General features: G+C 42.7%; 1 protein-coding gene across 6 annotated transcripts in view; it reads right to left on the reverse strand.

Annotated features, from left to right (window-relative positions):
• Positions 1-16,239, reverse strand: part of LOC115130797 (E3 ubiquitin-protein ligase RNF130-like) — a 106,246-nt gene that overhangs the window by 3,535 nt on the left and 86,472 nt on the right. For 3 of the 6 annotated variants that reach the window (XM_029662245.2, XM_029662246.2, XM_029662247.2), the window contains 2 exons: positions 6,502-6,724; positions 4,173-4,266 (listed from right to left, as the gene is read on the reverse strand). In XM_029662245.2, coding sequence (XP_029518105.1) covers positions 4,173-4,266; positions 6,502-6,724 — 317 coding nt within the window. Of the gene's footprint in view, positions 1-3,267; positions 3,482-4,172; positions 4,267-6,501; positions 6,725-16,239 lie in introns of those variants that run through there. The other 3 variants (XM_029662249.2, XM_029662250.2, XM_029662248.2) reach the window with 2 other exon arrangements.

Genomic DNA, 16,239 nt, shown 5'->3' on the forward strand with positions numbered 1-16,239 from the left:
GTCAAGAGAGTGATACATGGAAGATCACCCAGACCGCCCTTTGATTCACACTAATCATCAATATCATTAAGGTCAGCCTGAATAAGAGCTAAGCAGAGATATGTGGAAGTTGTGACCTGATACGATTCTGATGTGGGAGGATAGACCTGTACTGTAATCGCTAAGAAATAGTGCCACCAACTGGGGATAGTGCTGCATTACAGGCAAATACACAGAGTATACCAAACATTAGGAACACCTTCCTAATATTGAGTTGCAATATTACTACCATACCCCATTCAAAGGCACTTAAATATTTTGTCTTGCCCATTCACCCTCAATGTCACACATGCACAATCCATTTCTCAATTGTCTTCAAGGCATAATCAATTCTTTAAGCTGTTTCCTCCCCTTCCTCTATACTGATTGAAGTGGATTTAACAAGTGACATCAATAAGGGATCATAGCTTTCACCTGGATTCACCTGGTCAGTCATAGTGTATTTTCAAGTCAAGGTCATGAATGAGCAAAGAAATTTCAACCTTTTATTGCGAGGTGTGTGGTTCGGGAGCACAAGAATGATGGGTGTCTCATTAAATATAGAAACTCACACACACACACACACGCGGAAAGTATTGATTACGAAAGAGAATATAACATTTACATTACATTTACATTTAAGTCATTTAGCAGACGCTCTTATCCAGAGCGACTTACAAATTGGTGCGTTCACCTTAAGACATCCAGTGGAACAGCCACTTTACAATAGTGCATCTAAATCTTTTAAGGGGGGTGAGAAGGATTACTTTATCCTATCCTAGGTATTCCTGAAAGAGGTGGGGTTTCAGGTGTCTCCGGAAGGTGGTGATTGACTCCGCTGTCCTGGCGTCGTGAGGGAGTTTGTTCCACCATTGGGGGGCCAGAGCAGCGAACAGTTTTGACTGGGCTGAGCGGGAACTGTACTTCCTCAGTGGTAGGGAGGCGAGCAGGCCAGAGGTGGATGAACGCAGTGCCCTTGTTTGGGTGTAGGGCCTGATCAGAGCCTGGAGGTACTGAGGTGCCGTTCCCCTCACAGCTCCGTAGGCAAGCACCATGGTCTTGTAGCGGATGCGAGCTTCAACTGGAAGCCAGTGGAGAGAGCGGAGGGACGTGAGAGAACTTGGGAAGGTTGAACACCAGACGGGCTGCGGCGTTCTGGATGAGTTGTAGGGGTTTAATGGCACAGGCAGGGAGCCCAGCCAACAGCGAGTTGCAGTAATCCAGACGGGAGATGACAAGTGCCTGGATTAGGACCTGCGCTGCTTCCTGTGTGAGGCAGGGTCGTACTCTGCGGATGTTGTAGAGCATGAACCTACAAGAACGGGCCACCGCCTTGATGTTAGTTGAGAACGACAGGGTGTTGTCCAGGATCACGCCAAGGTTCTTAGCGCTCTGGGAGGAGGACACAATGGAGTTGTCAACCGTGATGGCGAGATCATGGAATGGGCAGTCCTTCCCGGGAGGAAGAGCAGCTCCGTCTTGCCGAGGTTCAGCTTGAGGTGGTGATCCGTCATCCACACTGATATGTCTGCCAGACATGCAGAGATGCGATTCGCCACCTGGTCATCAGAAGGGGGAAAGGAGAAGATTAATTGTGTGTCGTCTGCATAGCAATGATAGGAGAGACCATGTGAGGTTATGACAGAGCCAAGTGACTTGGTGTATAGCGAGAATAGGAGAAGGCCTAGAACAGAGCCCTGGGGACGCCAGTGGTGAGCGCGTGGTGAGGAGACAGATTCTCGCCACGCCACCTGGTAGGAGCGACCTGTCAGGTAGGACGCAATCCAAGCGTGGGCCGCGCCGGAGATGCCCAACTCGGAGAGGGTGGAGAGGAGGATCTGATGGTTCACAGTATCGAAGGCAGCTGATAGGTCTAGAAGGATGAGAGCAGAGGAGAGAGAGTTAGCTTTAGCAGTGCGGAGGGCCTCCGTGATACAGAGAAGAGCAGTCTCAGTTGAATGACTAGTCTTGAAACCTGACTGATTTGGATCAAGAAGGTCATTCTGAGAGAGATAGCGGGAGAGCTGGCCAAGGACGGCACGTTCAAGAGTTTTGGAGAGAAAAGAAAGAAGGGATACTGGTCTGTAGTTGTTGACATCGGAGGGATCGAGTGTAGGTTTTTTCAGAAGAGGTGCAACTCTCGCTCTCTTGAAGACAGAAGGGACGTAGCCAGCGGTCAGGGATGAGTTGATGAGCGAGGTGAGGTAAGGGAGAAGGTCTCCGGAAATGGTCTGGAGAAGAGAGGAGGGAATTAGGGTCAAGCGGGCAGGTTGTTGGGCTGCCGGCCGTCACAAGACGCGAGATTTCATCTGGAGAGAGAGGGGAGAAAGAGGTCAGAGCACAGGGTAGGGCAGTGTGAGCAGAACCAGCGGTGTCGTTTGACTTAGCAAACGAGGATCGGATGTCGTCGACCTTCTTTTCAAAATGGTTGACGAAGTCATCTGCAGAGAGGGAGGAGGGGGCGGAGGGGGAGGAGGATTCAGGAGGGAGGAGAAGGTGGCAAAGAGCTTCCTAGGGTTAGAGGCAGATGCTTGGAATTTAGAGTGGTAGAAAGTGGCTTTAGCAGCAGAGACAGAAGAGGAAAATGTAGAGAGGAGGGAGTGAAAGGATGCCAGGTCCGCAGGGAGGCGAGTTTTCCTCCATTTCCGCTCGGCTGCCCGGAGCCCTGTTCTGTGAGCTCGCAATGAGTCGTCGAGCCACGGAGCAGGAGGGGAGGACCGAGCCGGCCTGGAGGATAGGGGACATAGAGAATCAAGGGATGCAGAAAGGGAGGAGAGGAGGGTTGAGGAGGCAGAATCAGGAGATAGGTTGGAGAAGGTTTGAGCAGAGGGAAGAGATGATAGGATGGAAGAGGAGAGAGTAGCGGGGGAGAGAGAGCGAAGATTGGGACGGCGCGATACCATCCGAGTAGGGGCAGTGTGGGAAGTGTTGGATGAGAGCAAGAGGGAAAAGGATACAAGGTAGTGGTCGGAGACTTGGAGGGGAGTTGCAGTGAGGTTAGTGGAAGAACAGCATCTAGTAAAGATGAGGTCGAGCGTATTGCCTGCCTTGTGAGTAGAGGGGGAAGGTGAGAGGGTGAGGTCAAAAGAGGAGAGGAGTGGAAAGAAGGAGGCAGAGAGGAATGAGTCAAAGGTAGATGTGGGGAGGTTAAAGTCGCCCAGAACTGTGAGAGGTGAGCCGTCCTCAGGAAAGGAGCTTATCAAGGCATCAAGCTCATTGATGAACTCTCCGAGGTGAAAAGTGAACAAGTGAAAAGGAGGGAAGATTTAATGTCTCAAAGCACTTTGCCCTATTACAACCACTAAAAACAATTACAGCCAGGCTCAGTCAGTACAGTAGTACAAGCTTACAAAATACAATACAGAAACATATGGCAGAAGAAGGCAACATTGCCATGAGGCTGCGCCAGAGAAAGGATCGAGAGGGGCAATAAGGCGATCATCTTCACTTCTCCCACTCCAGGCTGAAAGAGAAGGAAGAGGAAATGAACAATGTTAGAAAAGGTAGCAGAAGAAAGAGAGCATTAAAGACACGTAGGAACAGAGAAGGGGAATGTAATTGATCGGGGAAAAAAATACTTCTTTTAAACCATGATTTTCTCGTGTTAAGGCTCTTAGCTCTAATACTTTTGAAGTTTGTCTGAGAGGGGATGGATGGAGCCTTCCGTGTTACTTTATACAGTATCCTTGTTAGTTCATGTGGAAACATTCACAATCCAATATTTCATTACTTTTCAAACTCTCTCTGTATCAGATACATGCCAGTACCCATGTCAACTGTACTTAACTTTAGTACACATATATTGTACAGTATGAAACAATTGTTCTGTTAAAGTATTTAGATTTATGTTAGCTGCGATCCAAGTTGAGTAAATTCATGGCCACATTTGAATACTCGTCTGACTGTTTTGCATCTGTCTGGACAATATCCAAACTCCATTGTCTTGACAATGGTTCAAAGTAGCCTGAGTTGAGCCCATTTTCAGATATCCACAAATCAAGAAGTATAGCCCTGGATACGGGCTTAGTTAAGCAGAAATTAAATAGACAACAATAATCTATGACTCAAGCTTAATCAATAGGCTTGATTGAAATGTAATTAAGGAGTAGACATATTGAATGTATTGAATTCTGGAAGTGTATGGTGGTACTCACTCAGGGCTGGAGAAGCTGGCTGTGGCCTTGATGATCATAAAGCACAGAGTGAGAGTGCTGAGAAGGCCGAAGCTGGCGATTATAAACCACTCCTCTGTCAATAAAAGGAAAGGGGGGTCATTGCAGCCCAACATGCATTGGGTTAAAAACCGACGAGGCCAAACAGGAAAACACAAAAGATCTTTCCTCTTTGAAAACCAGCAGTAAAGTCAGGAAAACTAAGAGATAAAGAAAAGACGTCCTTAAGATCCAGAGGAGAGCGACACGGAGAGAGGCAGGAGAAAGGAGACATTCACCAGGACAAGCTTGAAGACCGAAGAGAAAGACCTGGAAGCATGGGCATAGCGTAAAGACCGTTATGTACACACAGGCACAAAACACATCCACACCGCAAGCCATCCACACATGCATCCACACTGCAGACGTATCCAACGACGACAAAAAGAGAAACCGAGGCACATCTAGGTCCATCTACACTGCATGTTACTAACATAACGTGCAGTCTCTTTAAATTGAGAAAAGTCAAGTAAAACTGTCCACATTGAAAGAGAACAGGCATAACTTTCACTATAGGAGCCCTTTGAGGTTTACCAGAAATGAGAGAAACCTGGGTCACATTATCCAACAGCAGAAATTGGGTGGATTTATATAAGACTGGCTTCAATGAATTTATAAAAGTAGGCCTACCCTGAAACAGGTTTAGGTATTAAGAGTTATCTAACAAATCTTATTCACTATTATTCAGATTATGAACTACTCACAGGATCAGCCATTCATTCAAATTTATGTTTTATTTTATTTATTTATTTAACCTTTATTTAACTAGGCAGGTCAGTTAAGAACAAATTCTTATTTACAATGATGGCCTACCAAAAGGCAAAAGGCCTCCTGCGGGGACGGGGGCCTGGGATATAAAAAAAATGTTATAACAATCAATATAATATAAATCTAGGACAAAACACACATCACAACAAGAGAGGCAACACTACATAAAGAGAGACCTAAGACAACAACATAGCAAGACCGCAACACATGACACACAGCATGGTAGCAACACAGCATAACACCATGGTAGCAACACCGTATGCATTACTGAATTATAATTACTAGCTATAAGTGAAAGAATGATAAACAAGGAGTACTGCAGTAATAAACAAGTAGTAGTACTGCAATAACTGCAGTGCATGTTCTTATTTTTTTTTGGTGCAGTGCTGTGAAATCACATCTTCCCCTCCTTCATAAATAGTCATGCACAGTAAAACAGATTGTGGTTCAAGAGGTCATCTTAGGTCAGTTGTGCATTTTGCCTTCTCATGGTTGGGGTTAGGATCAGTTGGATAGGGATTATGGATTAAACAGACAGCGGCAGCGGGGAGTCAGAGGAGGGTGCAGGGAGCAATGTGACCTACAAGAGACAAGTCTCTGGGGGGGTGGGGTCTGTGTCCAAGGTCAAGGGAAAGAGTGAAAGGAGACTGAAATCTAAATCATTCAAAGACAAAGAGATACAGAGAGAAAGAGACAGAGAGCAGGAGAGGATCCAGAGGTTGTCGTGTAAATCCTTTTAAAAGTGGTTGTCTTTTTGCTGACAAAACAGAACACCACTAATCTCACTTTTAGTGAAGGTAGGGATAAAGGGGCAGGGAGGGATTTGGGATCTATCTTTTGAGTGTGTGTGTGTGTGTGTGCGCGCAATTGGTTTAGAATTATAATTTTGCCTTTAGTTTAACCTAATTTAAATTGCATAACAAGATATATATATATATCATTTTTCAGAGGCTAATGCCTTCACTAAGTTAGAACTATGAAAAGGCTACATTTGATTTATTCCTATGTTCCGCTTACATAATAATTATATACATTTGGTGGATGTTTATATTTGTCCCACTTTACACAGATACAAGTGTGCATTATACGCATGTGTGAATTGGAAATGTGTTTTTGTTTTTTTGCATATCCCAACTCTCCCTGAGACACACTCGGAGAGTGGGGTCAGAGCCAGGATCTGCCATTATCAACAGTGACCCTGGAGCAATTAGGGTTAGGTGCCTTGCTCAAGGGCACATCAACAAATGTTCCCCCTTGCCAGCTCAGGGATTTGAACTAGCGACCTTTCAGTTACTGGACCAATGCTCTAACTGTTAAGCTACCTGCCGCCCTGATTTGCAAGGATCAAATAAAACTGTGAGAAACTTGAAGTAGGTGCATGGGTCACAGTGTGTTCTGATTTTATAATTCTGAATGTAACCTTTCATATCAATAAAGTCATTTGAAATAACATGTAAACTTGAGTTGAAGACTAGAAAGGTTGTCCAGGGCGGAAGCTGCTTACTGGTGACGGCGATGTTGATCTCTCCGGTGCGGGGGGTGAGCTCTCCGCTCTCTGAGGGTATCTGGGGTCCAGTGCCGGGGTGGCCTTGCTGTAGGGGCTCCAGGCTGATGGATGTCTCACTGGACAGGTCCACCAGGGCTGTCCGCTGGCTGGCCATCGTCTGGCTGCGTCCTATCCTGTGGTCCATGTCGAAGCCGACGTTGTCCACGCACGGCAGGTTGGGCTAAAGGGGGTAGGGGAGTAAACACAAGGGTTAGAGGAATGTTATGGCTAGTGGTTAAACAAGGATTAGAGGAATGTTATGGCTAGTGGTTAAACAACGGTTAGAGGAATGTTATGGCTAGTGGTTAAACACAACGGTTAGAGGAATGTTATGGCTAGTGGTTAAACAAGGATTAGAGGAATGTTATGGCTAGTGGTTAAACACAACGGTTAGAGGAATGTTATGGCTAGTGGTTAAACACAACGGTTAGAGGAATGTTATGGCTAGTGGTTAAACACAACGGTTAGAGGAATGTTATGGCTAGTGGTTAAACACAACGGTTAGAGGAATGTTATGGCTAGTGGTTAAACAAGGATTAGAGGAATGTTATGGCTAGTGGTTAAACAAGGATTAGAGGAATGTTATGGCTAGTGGTTAAACAAGGATTAGAGGAATGTTATGGCTAGTGGTTAAACAACGGTTAGAGGAATGTTATGGCTAGTGGTTAAACACAACGGTTAGAGGAATGTTATGGCTAGTGGTTAAACACAACGGTTAGAGGAATGTTATGGCTAGTGGTTAAACACAACGGTTAGAGGAATGTTATGGCTAGTGGTTAAACACAACGGTTAGAGGAATGTTATGGCTAGTGGTTAAACAATGGTTAGAGGAATGTTATGGCTAGTGGTTAAACAAGGATTAGAGGAATGTTATGGCTAGTGGTTAAACACAACGGTTAGAGGAATGTTATGGCTAGTGGTTAAACACAACGGTTAGAGGAATGTTATGGCTAGTGGTTAAACAAGGATTAGAGGAATGTTATGGCTAGTGGTTAAACACAACGGTTAGAGGAATGTTATGGCTAGTGGTTAAACAAGGATTAGAGGAATGTAGTGGCTAAACAAGGAATAGAGGAATGTTATGGCTAGTGGTTAAACACAACGGTTAGAGGAATGTTATGGCTAGTGGTTAAACACAACGGTTAGAGGAATGTTATGGCTAGTGGTTAAACACAACGGTTAGAGGAATGTTATGGCTAGTGGTTAAACAAGGATTAGAGGAATGTTATGGCTAGTGGTTAAACAAGGATTAGAGGAATGTTATGGCTAGTGGTTAAACAAGGATTAGAGGAATGTAGTGGCTAGTGGTTAAACAAGGATTAGAGGAATATTATGGCTAGTGGTTAAACACAACGGTTAGAGGAATGTGATGGCTAGTGGTTAAACACAACGGTTAGAGGAATGTGATGGCTAGTGGTTAAACAACGGTTAGAGGAATGTTATGGCTAGTGATTAAACAAGGATTAGAGGAATATTATGGCTAGTGGTTAAACACAACGGTTAGAGGAATGTTATGGCTAGTGGTTAAACACAACGGTTAGAGGAATGTTATGGCTAGTGGTTAAACAATGGTTAGAGGAATGTTATGGCTAGTGGTTAAACAACGGTTAGAGGAATGTTATGGCTAGTGGTTAAACAAGGATTAGAGGAATGTTATGGCTAGTGGTTAATCAACGGTTAGAGGAATGTTATGGCTAGTGGTTAAACAACGGTTAGAGGAATGTTATGGCTAGTGGTTAAACAAGGATTAGAGGAATGTTATGGCTAGTGGTTAAACAACGGTTACAGGAATGTTATGGCTAGTGGGTAAACACAACGGTTAGAGGAATGTTATGGCTAGTGGTTAAACAAGGATTAGAGGAATGTTATGGCTAGTGGTTAAACACAACGGTTAGAGGAATGTTATGGCTAGTGGTTAAACACAACGGTTAGAGGAATGTTATGGCTAGTGGTTAAACAAGGATTAGAGGAATGTTATGGCTAGTGGTTAAACAAGGATTAGAGGAATGTTATGGCTAGTGGTTAAACAAGGATTAGAGGAATGTTATGGCTAGTGGTTAAACAAGGATTAGAGGAATGTAGTGGCTAGTGGTTAAACAAGGATTAGAGGAATGTTATGGCTAGTGGTTAAACAAGGATTAGAGGAATGTTATGGCTAGTGGTTAAACAACGGTTAGAGGAATGTTATGGCTAGTGGTTAAACAACGGTTAGAGGAATGTTATGGCTAGTGGTTAAACACAACGGTTAGAGGAATGTTATGGCTAGTGGTTAAACACAACGGTTAGAGGAATGTTATGGCTAGTGGTTAAACAACGGTTAGAGGAATGTTATGGCTAGTGGTTAAACAACGGTTAGAGGAATGTTATGGCTAGTGGTTAAACAAGGATTAGAGGAATGTTATGGCTAGTGGTTAAACAACGGTTAGAGGAATGTTATGGCTAGTGGTTAAACAACGGTTAGAGGAATGTTATGGCTAGTGGTTAAACAAGGATTAGAGGAATGTTATGGCTAGTGGTTAAACAACGGTTAGAGGAATGTTATGGCTAGTGGTTAAACACAACGGTTAGAGGAATGTTATGGCTAGTGGTTAAACAAGGATTAGAGGAATGTTATGGCTAGTGGTTAAACACAACGGTTAGAGGAATGTTATGGCTAGTGGTTAAACACAACGGTTAGAGGAATGTTATGGCTAGTGGTTAAACAAGGATTAGAGGAATGTTATGGCTAGTGGTTAAACAAGGATTAGAGGAATGTTATGGCTAGTGGTTAAACAAGGATTAGAGGAATGTATGGCTAGTGGTTAAACAAGGATTAGAGGAATGTTATGGCTAGTGGTTAAACAAGGATTAGAGGAATGTAGTGGCTAGTGGTTAAACAAGGATTAGAGGAATATTATGGCTAGTGGTTAAACACAACGGTTAGAGGAATGTTATGGCTAGTGGTTAAGCACAACGGTTAGAGGAATGTGATGGCTAGTGGTTAAACACAACGGTTAGAGGAATGTGATGGCTAGTGGTTAAACAACGGTTAGAGGAATGTTATGGCTAGTGGTTAAACAAGGATTCGAGGAATATTATGGCTAGTGGTTAAACACAACGGTTAGAGGAATGTTATGGCTAGTGGTTAAACACAACGGTTAGAGGAATGTTATGGCTAGTGGTTAAACACAACGGTTAGAGGAATGTTATGGCTAGTGGTTAAACACAACGGTTAGAGGAATGTTATGGCTAGTGGTTAAAACAACGGTTAGAGGAATGTTATGGCTAGTGGTTAAACAACGGTTAGAGGAATGTTATGGCTAGTGGTTAAACAAGGATTAGAGGAATGTTATGGCTAGTGGTTAAACAATGGTTAGAGGAATGTTATGGCTAGTGGTTAAACAACAGTTAGAGGAATGTTATGGCTAGTGGTTAAACAAGGATTAGAGGAATGTTATGGCTAGTGGTTAAACAACGGTTACAGGAATGTTATGGCTAGTGGGTAAACAACGGTTAGAGGAATGTTATGGCTAGTGGTTAAACACAACGGTTAAACACAACGGTTAGAGGAATGTTATGGCTAGTGGGTTATGGCTAGTGGTTAAACACAACGGTTAGAGGAATGTAGTGGCTAGTGGTTAAACAAGGATTTGAGTAATGTTATGGCTAGTGGTTAAACAAGGATTAGAGGAATGTTATGGCTAGTGGTTAAACAAGGATTAGAGGAATGTTATGGCTAGTGGTTAAACACAGCGGTTAGGGGAATGTTATGGCTAGTGGTTAAATAACGTTTAGAGGAATGTTATGGCTAGTGGTTAAACACAACGGTTAGAGGAATGTTATGGCTAGTGGTTAAACACAACGGTTAGAGGAATGTTATGGCTAGTGGTTAAACACAACGGTTAGAGGAATATTATGGCTAGTGGTTAAACACAACGGTTAGAGGAATGTTATGGCTAGTGGTTAAACAAGGATTAGAGGAATGTTATGGCTAGTGGTTAAACAACGGTTAGAGGAATGTTATGGCTAGTGGTTAAACAAGGATTAGAGGAATGTTATGGCTAGTGGTTAAACAACGGTTAGAGGAATGTTATGGCTAGTGGTTAAACACAACGGTTAGAGGAATGTTATGGCTAGTGGTTAAACAAGGATTAGAGGAATGTTATGGCTAGTGGTTAAATAACGGTTAGAGGAATGTTATGGCTAGTGGTTAAACACAACGGTTAGAGGAATGTTATGGCTAGTGGTTAAACACAACGGTTAGAGGAATGTTATGGCTAGTGGTTAAACAAGGTTAGAGGAATGTTACAACGGAATGTTTAGAGGAATGTTATGGCTAGTGGTTAAACACAACGGTTAGAGGAATGTTATGGCTAGTGGTTAAACAAGGATTAGAGGAATGTTATGGCTAGTGGTTAAACAAGGATTAGAGGAATGTTATGGCTAGTGGTTAAACACAACGGTTAGAGGAATGTTATGGCTAGTGGTTAAACACAACGGTTAGAGGAATGTTATGGCTAGTGGTTAAACACAACGGTTAGAGGAATGTTATGGCTAGTGGTTAAACACAACGGTTAGAGGAATGTTATGGCTAGTGGTTAAACACAACGGTTAGAGGAATGTTATGGCTAGTGGTTAAACACAACGGTTAGAGGAATGTTATGGCTAGTGGTTAAACAACGGTTAGAGGAATGTTATGGCTAGTGGTTAAACAAGGATTAGAGGAATGTTATGGCTAGTGGTTAAACAACGGTTAGAGGAATGTTATGGCTAGTGGTTAAACAAGGATTAGAGGAATGTTATGGCTAGTGAATAAACAACGGTTACAGGAATGTTATGGCTAGTGGGTAAACAACGGTTAGAGGAATGTTATGGCTAGTGGTTAAACACAACGGTTAGAGGAATGTTATGGCTAGTGGTTAAACAAGGATTAGAGGAATGTAGTGGCTAGTGGTTAAACAAGGATTAGAGGAATGTTATGGCTAGTGGTTAAACACAGCGGTTAGGGGAATGTTATGGCTAGTGGTTAAATAACGGTTAGAGGAATGTTATGGCTAGTGGTTAAACACAACGGTTAGAGGAATGTTATGGCTAGTGGTTAAACACAACGGTTAGAGGAATGTTATGGCTAGTGGTTAAACACAACGGTTAGAGGAATGTTATGGCTAGTGGTTAAACAACGGTTAGAGGAATGTTATGGCTAGTGGTTAAACAAGGATTAGAGGAATGTTATGGCTAGTGGTTAAACAAGGATTAGAGGAATGTTATGGCTAGTGGTTAAACAACGGTTAGAGGAATGTTATGGCTAGTGGTTAAACAACGGTTAGAGGAATGTTATGGCTAGTGCTTAAACAAGGATTAGAGGAATGTTATGGCTAGTGGTTAAACAACGGTTACAGGAATGTTATGGCTAGTGGGTAAACAACGGTTAGAGGAATGTTATGGCTAGTGGTTAAACACAACGGTTAGAGGAATGTTATGGCTAGTGGTTAAACAAGGATTAGAGGAATGTAGTGGCTAGTGGTTAAACAAGGATTAGAGGAATGTTATGGCTAGTGGTTAAACACAGCGGTTAGGGGAATGTTATGGCTAGTGGTTAAATAACGGTTAGAGGAATGTTATGGCTAGTGGTTAAACACAACGGTTAGAGGAATGTTATGGCTAGTGGTTAAACACAACGGTTAGAGGAATGTTATGGCTAGTGGTTAAACACAACGGTTAGAGGAATGTTATGGCTAGTGGTTAAACACAACAGTTAGAGGAATGTTATGGCTAGTGGTTAGACACAACGGTTAGAGGAATGTTATGGCTAGTGGTTAAACAACGGTTAGAGGAATGTTATGGCTAGTGGTTAAACATAACGGTTAGAGGAATATTATGGCTAGTGGTTAAACATAACGGTTAGAGGAATGTTATGGCTAGTGGTTAAACACAACGGTTAGAGGAATGTTATGGCTAGTGGTTAAACACAACAGTTAGAGGAATGTTATGGCTAGTGGTTAAACAAGGATTAGAGGAATGTTATGGCTAGTGGTTAAACAAGGATTAGAGGAATGTTATGGCTAGTGGTTAAACAACGGTTAGAGGAATGTTATGGCTAGTGGTTAAACAAGGATTAGAGGAATGTTATGGCTAGTGGTTAAACAACGGTTAGAGGAATGTTATGGCTAGTGGTTAAACAAGGATTAGAGGAATGTTATGGCTAGTGGTTAAACAAGGATTAGAGCAGGGGTGTCAAAGTCAAATGGACGGAGGGCCAAATAAAAAAATCAGCTACAAGACGAGGGCCGGACTGTTCGAATGTTCATTGAAAATTTTTTAAATGACGCATATAGTCTAGTGAACCTAATTGAACCTACTGAAAACCTAACAAATATATTACAATATGATCAGATAAATAAAGCAATATTTTCTTATGGCTCTGTCAGTAATCTTTAATTTTCAACAGACACAAAAGACAAATTTCCTTTATATAAATATCCCCATAACATGAACATTAAATGAAAGAAACCGGTATTCAAGGCACCATCAGTAGACTATATTTTCTATTTTAGCAAAAGTGGGCTAAATTTACTTCAAAGAAAAAACAATAATAGCAATTTTCTAGTGGTTAAACACCGGTTAGAGGAATATTATCTATCATCCACTCAACTGAAATATTTTTAAAATATAATTGGATTGAAATACAAAAAATAAAGTGCAAAAATCTATTAATCAAAAACAACACTTTGTTTAAGGAGAAGTAACATGCAGTGAAAACAAATATTAAATTTTAACTTTTAAACTTGAACTGAGTAAAAACTCTAAATATGTGATTGCACAGTAATGTTCACTTGTTTGAGGTTGAGGGTGATACTTGGTGGTGTCCCATCTTTTCCACAAGTTCATCAATGTTCGGGGTAAGGCTCTGAGCTGAAGAAATCCTCAGAATTGAGTGGAGGTGTTCAGCAGTAAGTCGACTTCTGTGTGATGTTTTGTTCAGGTTCATCAAAGAAAACAGTTGTTCACACAGGTATGTGCTGCCAAACATAGACAACGTTTGAGCAGCCTGGATGCGCAGCTGGGGCATTGTGCTAGGGAGGAAACGGGCGAACTCCGCAGCACCCACTGCCGCATATTTTGCCCTCAGTGCATCATTGCATTGGAGGTCAATCAACTCCATTTGGAGGTTTGGTGGTGAGCTTTCCACGTCAACAGCAAATGGGTTACACAGCAGTTCCAACCTGTTTTTGTGCTTCAAAGTCAGCAAATCTAGTGCGTCGAAAGTCAGCGGCAAGCATACCTATTTTATCAGCCAACTGTGTGCTAGTGGTTAAACGCACTGGTAGAGAGCTTCTCTTTCATGGTCTGGCAGCTGGGAAAGTGGCTCAAATTTTCTTTCCGCATCTGCGTCTCCCACAGAGTCAGTTTGGTTTTAAATGCCTTCACTGTACTGTACATATCAGAGATGACACGATCCCGACCCTGCAGCTGCAAGTTTATTGCATTCAGATGACTCGTAATGTCACACAGAAAAGCCATTTCACACAGAAACATTTCGTCTCGGAGTTGTGTTGTGTCTTTCCCTTTGCTGTCCAAGAACAGACAAATCTCCTTAAACAAGGCTCGAAACATCTTTGAAGCACCTTTCCCTGGCTTAGCCATCGCACCTCTGTGTGATAAGGCAAATCACCATGCTCCGTTTAAACTCCGTCAGAAATGCCTTGAACTGGCGGTGATTCAAACCTTTGGCTCTGATAAAGTTAACTGTGCGCGTGATGATGCTCATTACATGCTCCATTTTCAAGGCTTTACCGCACAACGCTTCCTGGTGTATGATACAATGATAAGCTGTCAGCTCACCTGTCGCGTTTTCCTCTTGCATCTTTTCCCGTATCTTCGCCACCAGTCCGCTCCTGTGTCCACACATCGCAGGTGCTCCGTCGGTTGTCAAACCCACGAGTTTTTCCCAAGGCAGCTCCATCTCATTTACACATCTTGACACCTCTTCATACAAATCATGCCCCGTAGTTGTGCCATGCATAGGACGTAAAGCCAAAAACTCCTCTGTCACGCTTAGGTTGGAGTCCACTCCGCGGATGAAAATTGACAACTGGGCAATGTCAGAAATGTCGGTGCTCTCATCCACAGCCAAGGAATATGCAATAAAATCTTTTCCCTTTTCACAAGCTGCTCTTTTAGATTGATGGACAACTGGTCTACTCTCGGCAATGGTGTTTCTGCTCAGACTCACATTTAAAAAGAGTTGCCTTTTTCTGGGCAAACTGGCTAGTGGTTAAACAAACTTTAATCATGCAGTTTTTGATGAAATCCCCCTCCGTAAATGGCCGGGCTGATTTAGCGATCTCTTCTGCCAAAATAAAACTGGCCTTGACAGCAGCCTGGCCTTGTGATTTGGCTAGTTTTTGAACAGAGCCTGTCGAGATTTGAGGCCTCGTTTTAATTCCTCTGCCTTTTGTAGCCTTTGTTCCATGTCCATATTCTTGTTTTTGTCCGCGTGTTTCGTTTCATAATGTCGTCTCAGATTATACTCTTTCAGTACCGCCACACTTTCTCCACACAGAAGACACACAGGTTTTCCAGCTAGTGGTTCGTGAACATATACTCCGACTCCCACCTTGTTTGAAACCCCGGTTCTCAGTATCCACCTTCCGTTTACCATTTTTGATGGGTATCTGAAAGTTAATTTTACTGTGATGCTGGCGACTGCTGTGCCAATAAATATTGAAATGAAGCAGCCTACTGCTAGTGGTTCACCTTTGCATTGTGGGAAATGTAGTATTGGTGCGTGTTAAAAGATTGCGGGCTGCCGGTTTGCTGCGGGTGGTTCTAATAATAAATCAAGATCATCCCAGGGGCCGTAAAAAACCTTCTTGCTAGTGGGCGGTTGATGTGGCTGTGGTTAAACAAGTGGCCTTGACTCTGACATATGTGGATTAGAGGAATGTTATGGCTAGTGGTTAAACACAGCGGTTAGGGGAATGTTATGGCTAGTGGTTAAATAACGGTTAGAGGAATGTTATGGCTAGTGGTTAAACACAACGGTTAGAGGAATGTTATGGCTAGTGGTTAAACAAGGATTAGAGGAATGTTATGGCTAGTGGTTAAACACAGCGGTTAGGGGAATGTTATGGCTAGTGCTTAAACAAGGATTAGAGGAATGTTATGGCTAGTGAATAAACAACGGTTACAGGAATGTTATGGCTAGTGGGTAAACAACGGTTAGAGGAATGTTATGGCTAGTGGTTAAACACAACGGTTAGAGGAATGTTATGGCTAGTGGTTAAACAAGGATTAGAGGAATGTAGTGGCTAGTGGTTAAACAAGGATTAGAGGAATGTTATGGCTAGTGGTTAAACACAGCGGTTAGGGGAATGTTATGGCTAGTGGTTAAATAACGGTTAGAGGAATGTTATGGCTAGTGGTTAAACACAACGGTTAGAGGAATGTTATGGCTAGTGGTTAAACAAGGATTAGAGGAATGTTATGGCTAGTGGTTAAACACAACGGTTAGAGGAATGTTATGGCTAGTGGTTAAGCACAACGGTTAGAGGAATGTGATGGCTAGTGGTTAAATACAACGGTTAGAGGAATGTGATGGCTAGTGGTTAAACACAACAGTTAGAGGAATGTTATGGCTAGTGGTTAAACACAACAGTTAGAGGAATGCTACGGCTAGTGCTTAAACAAGGATTAGAGGAATGTTATGGCTAGTGG

Source organism: Oncorhynchus nerka, linkage group LG6 (assembly GCF_034236695.1).
Source record: "Oncorhynchus nerka isolate Pitt River linkage group LG6, Oner_Uvic_2.0, whole genome shotgun sequence".
NCBI lineage: Eukaryota > Metazoa > Chordata > Actinopteri > Salmoniformes > Salmonidae > Oncorhynchus > Oncorhynchus nerka.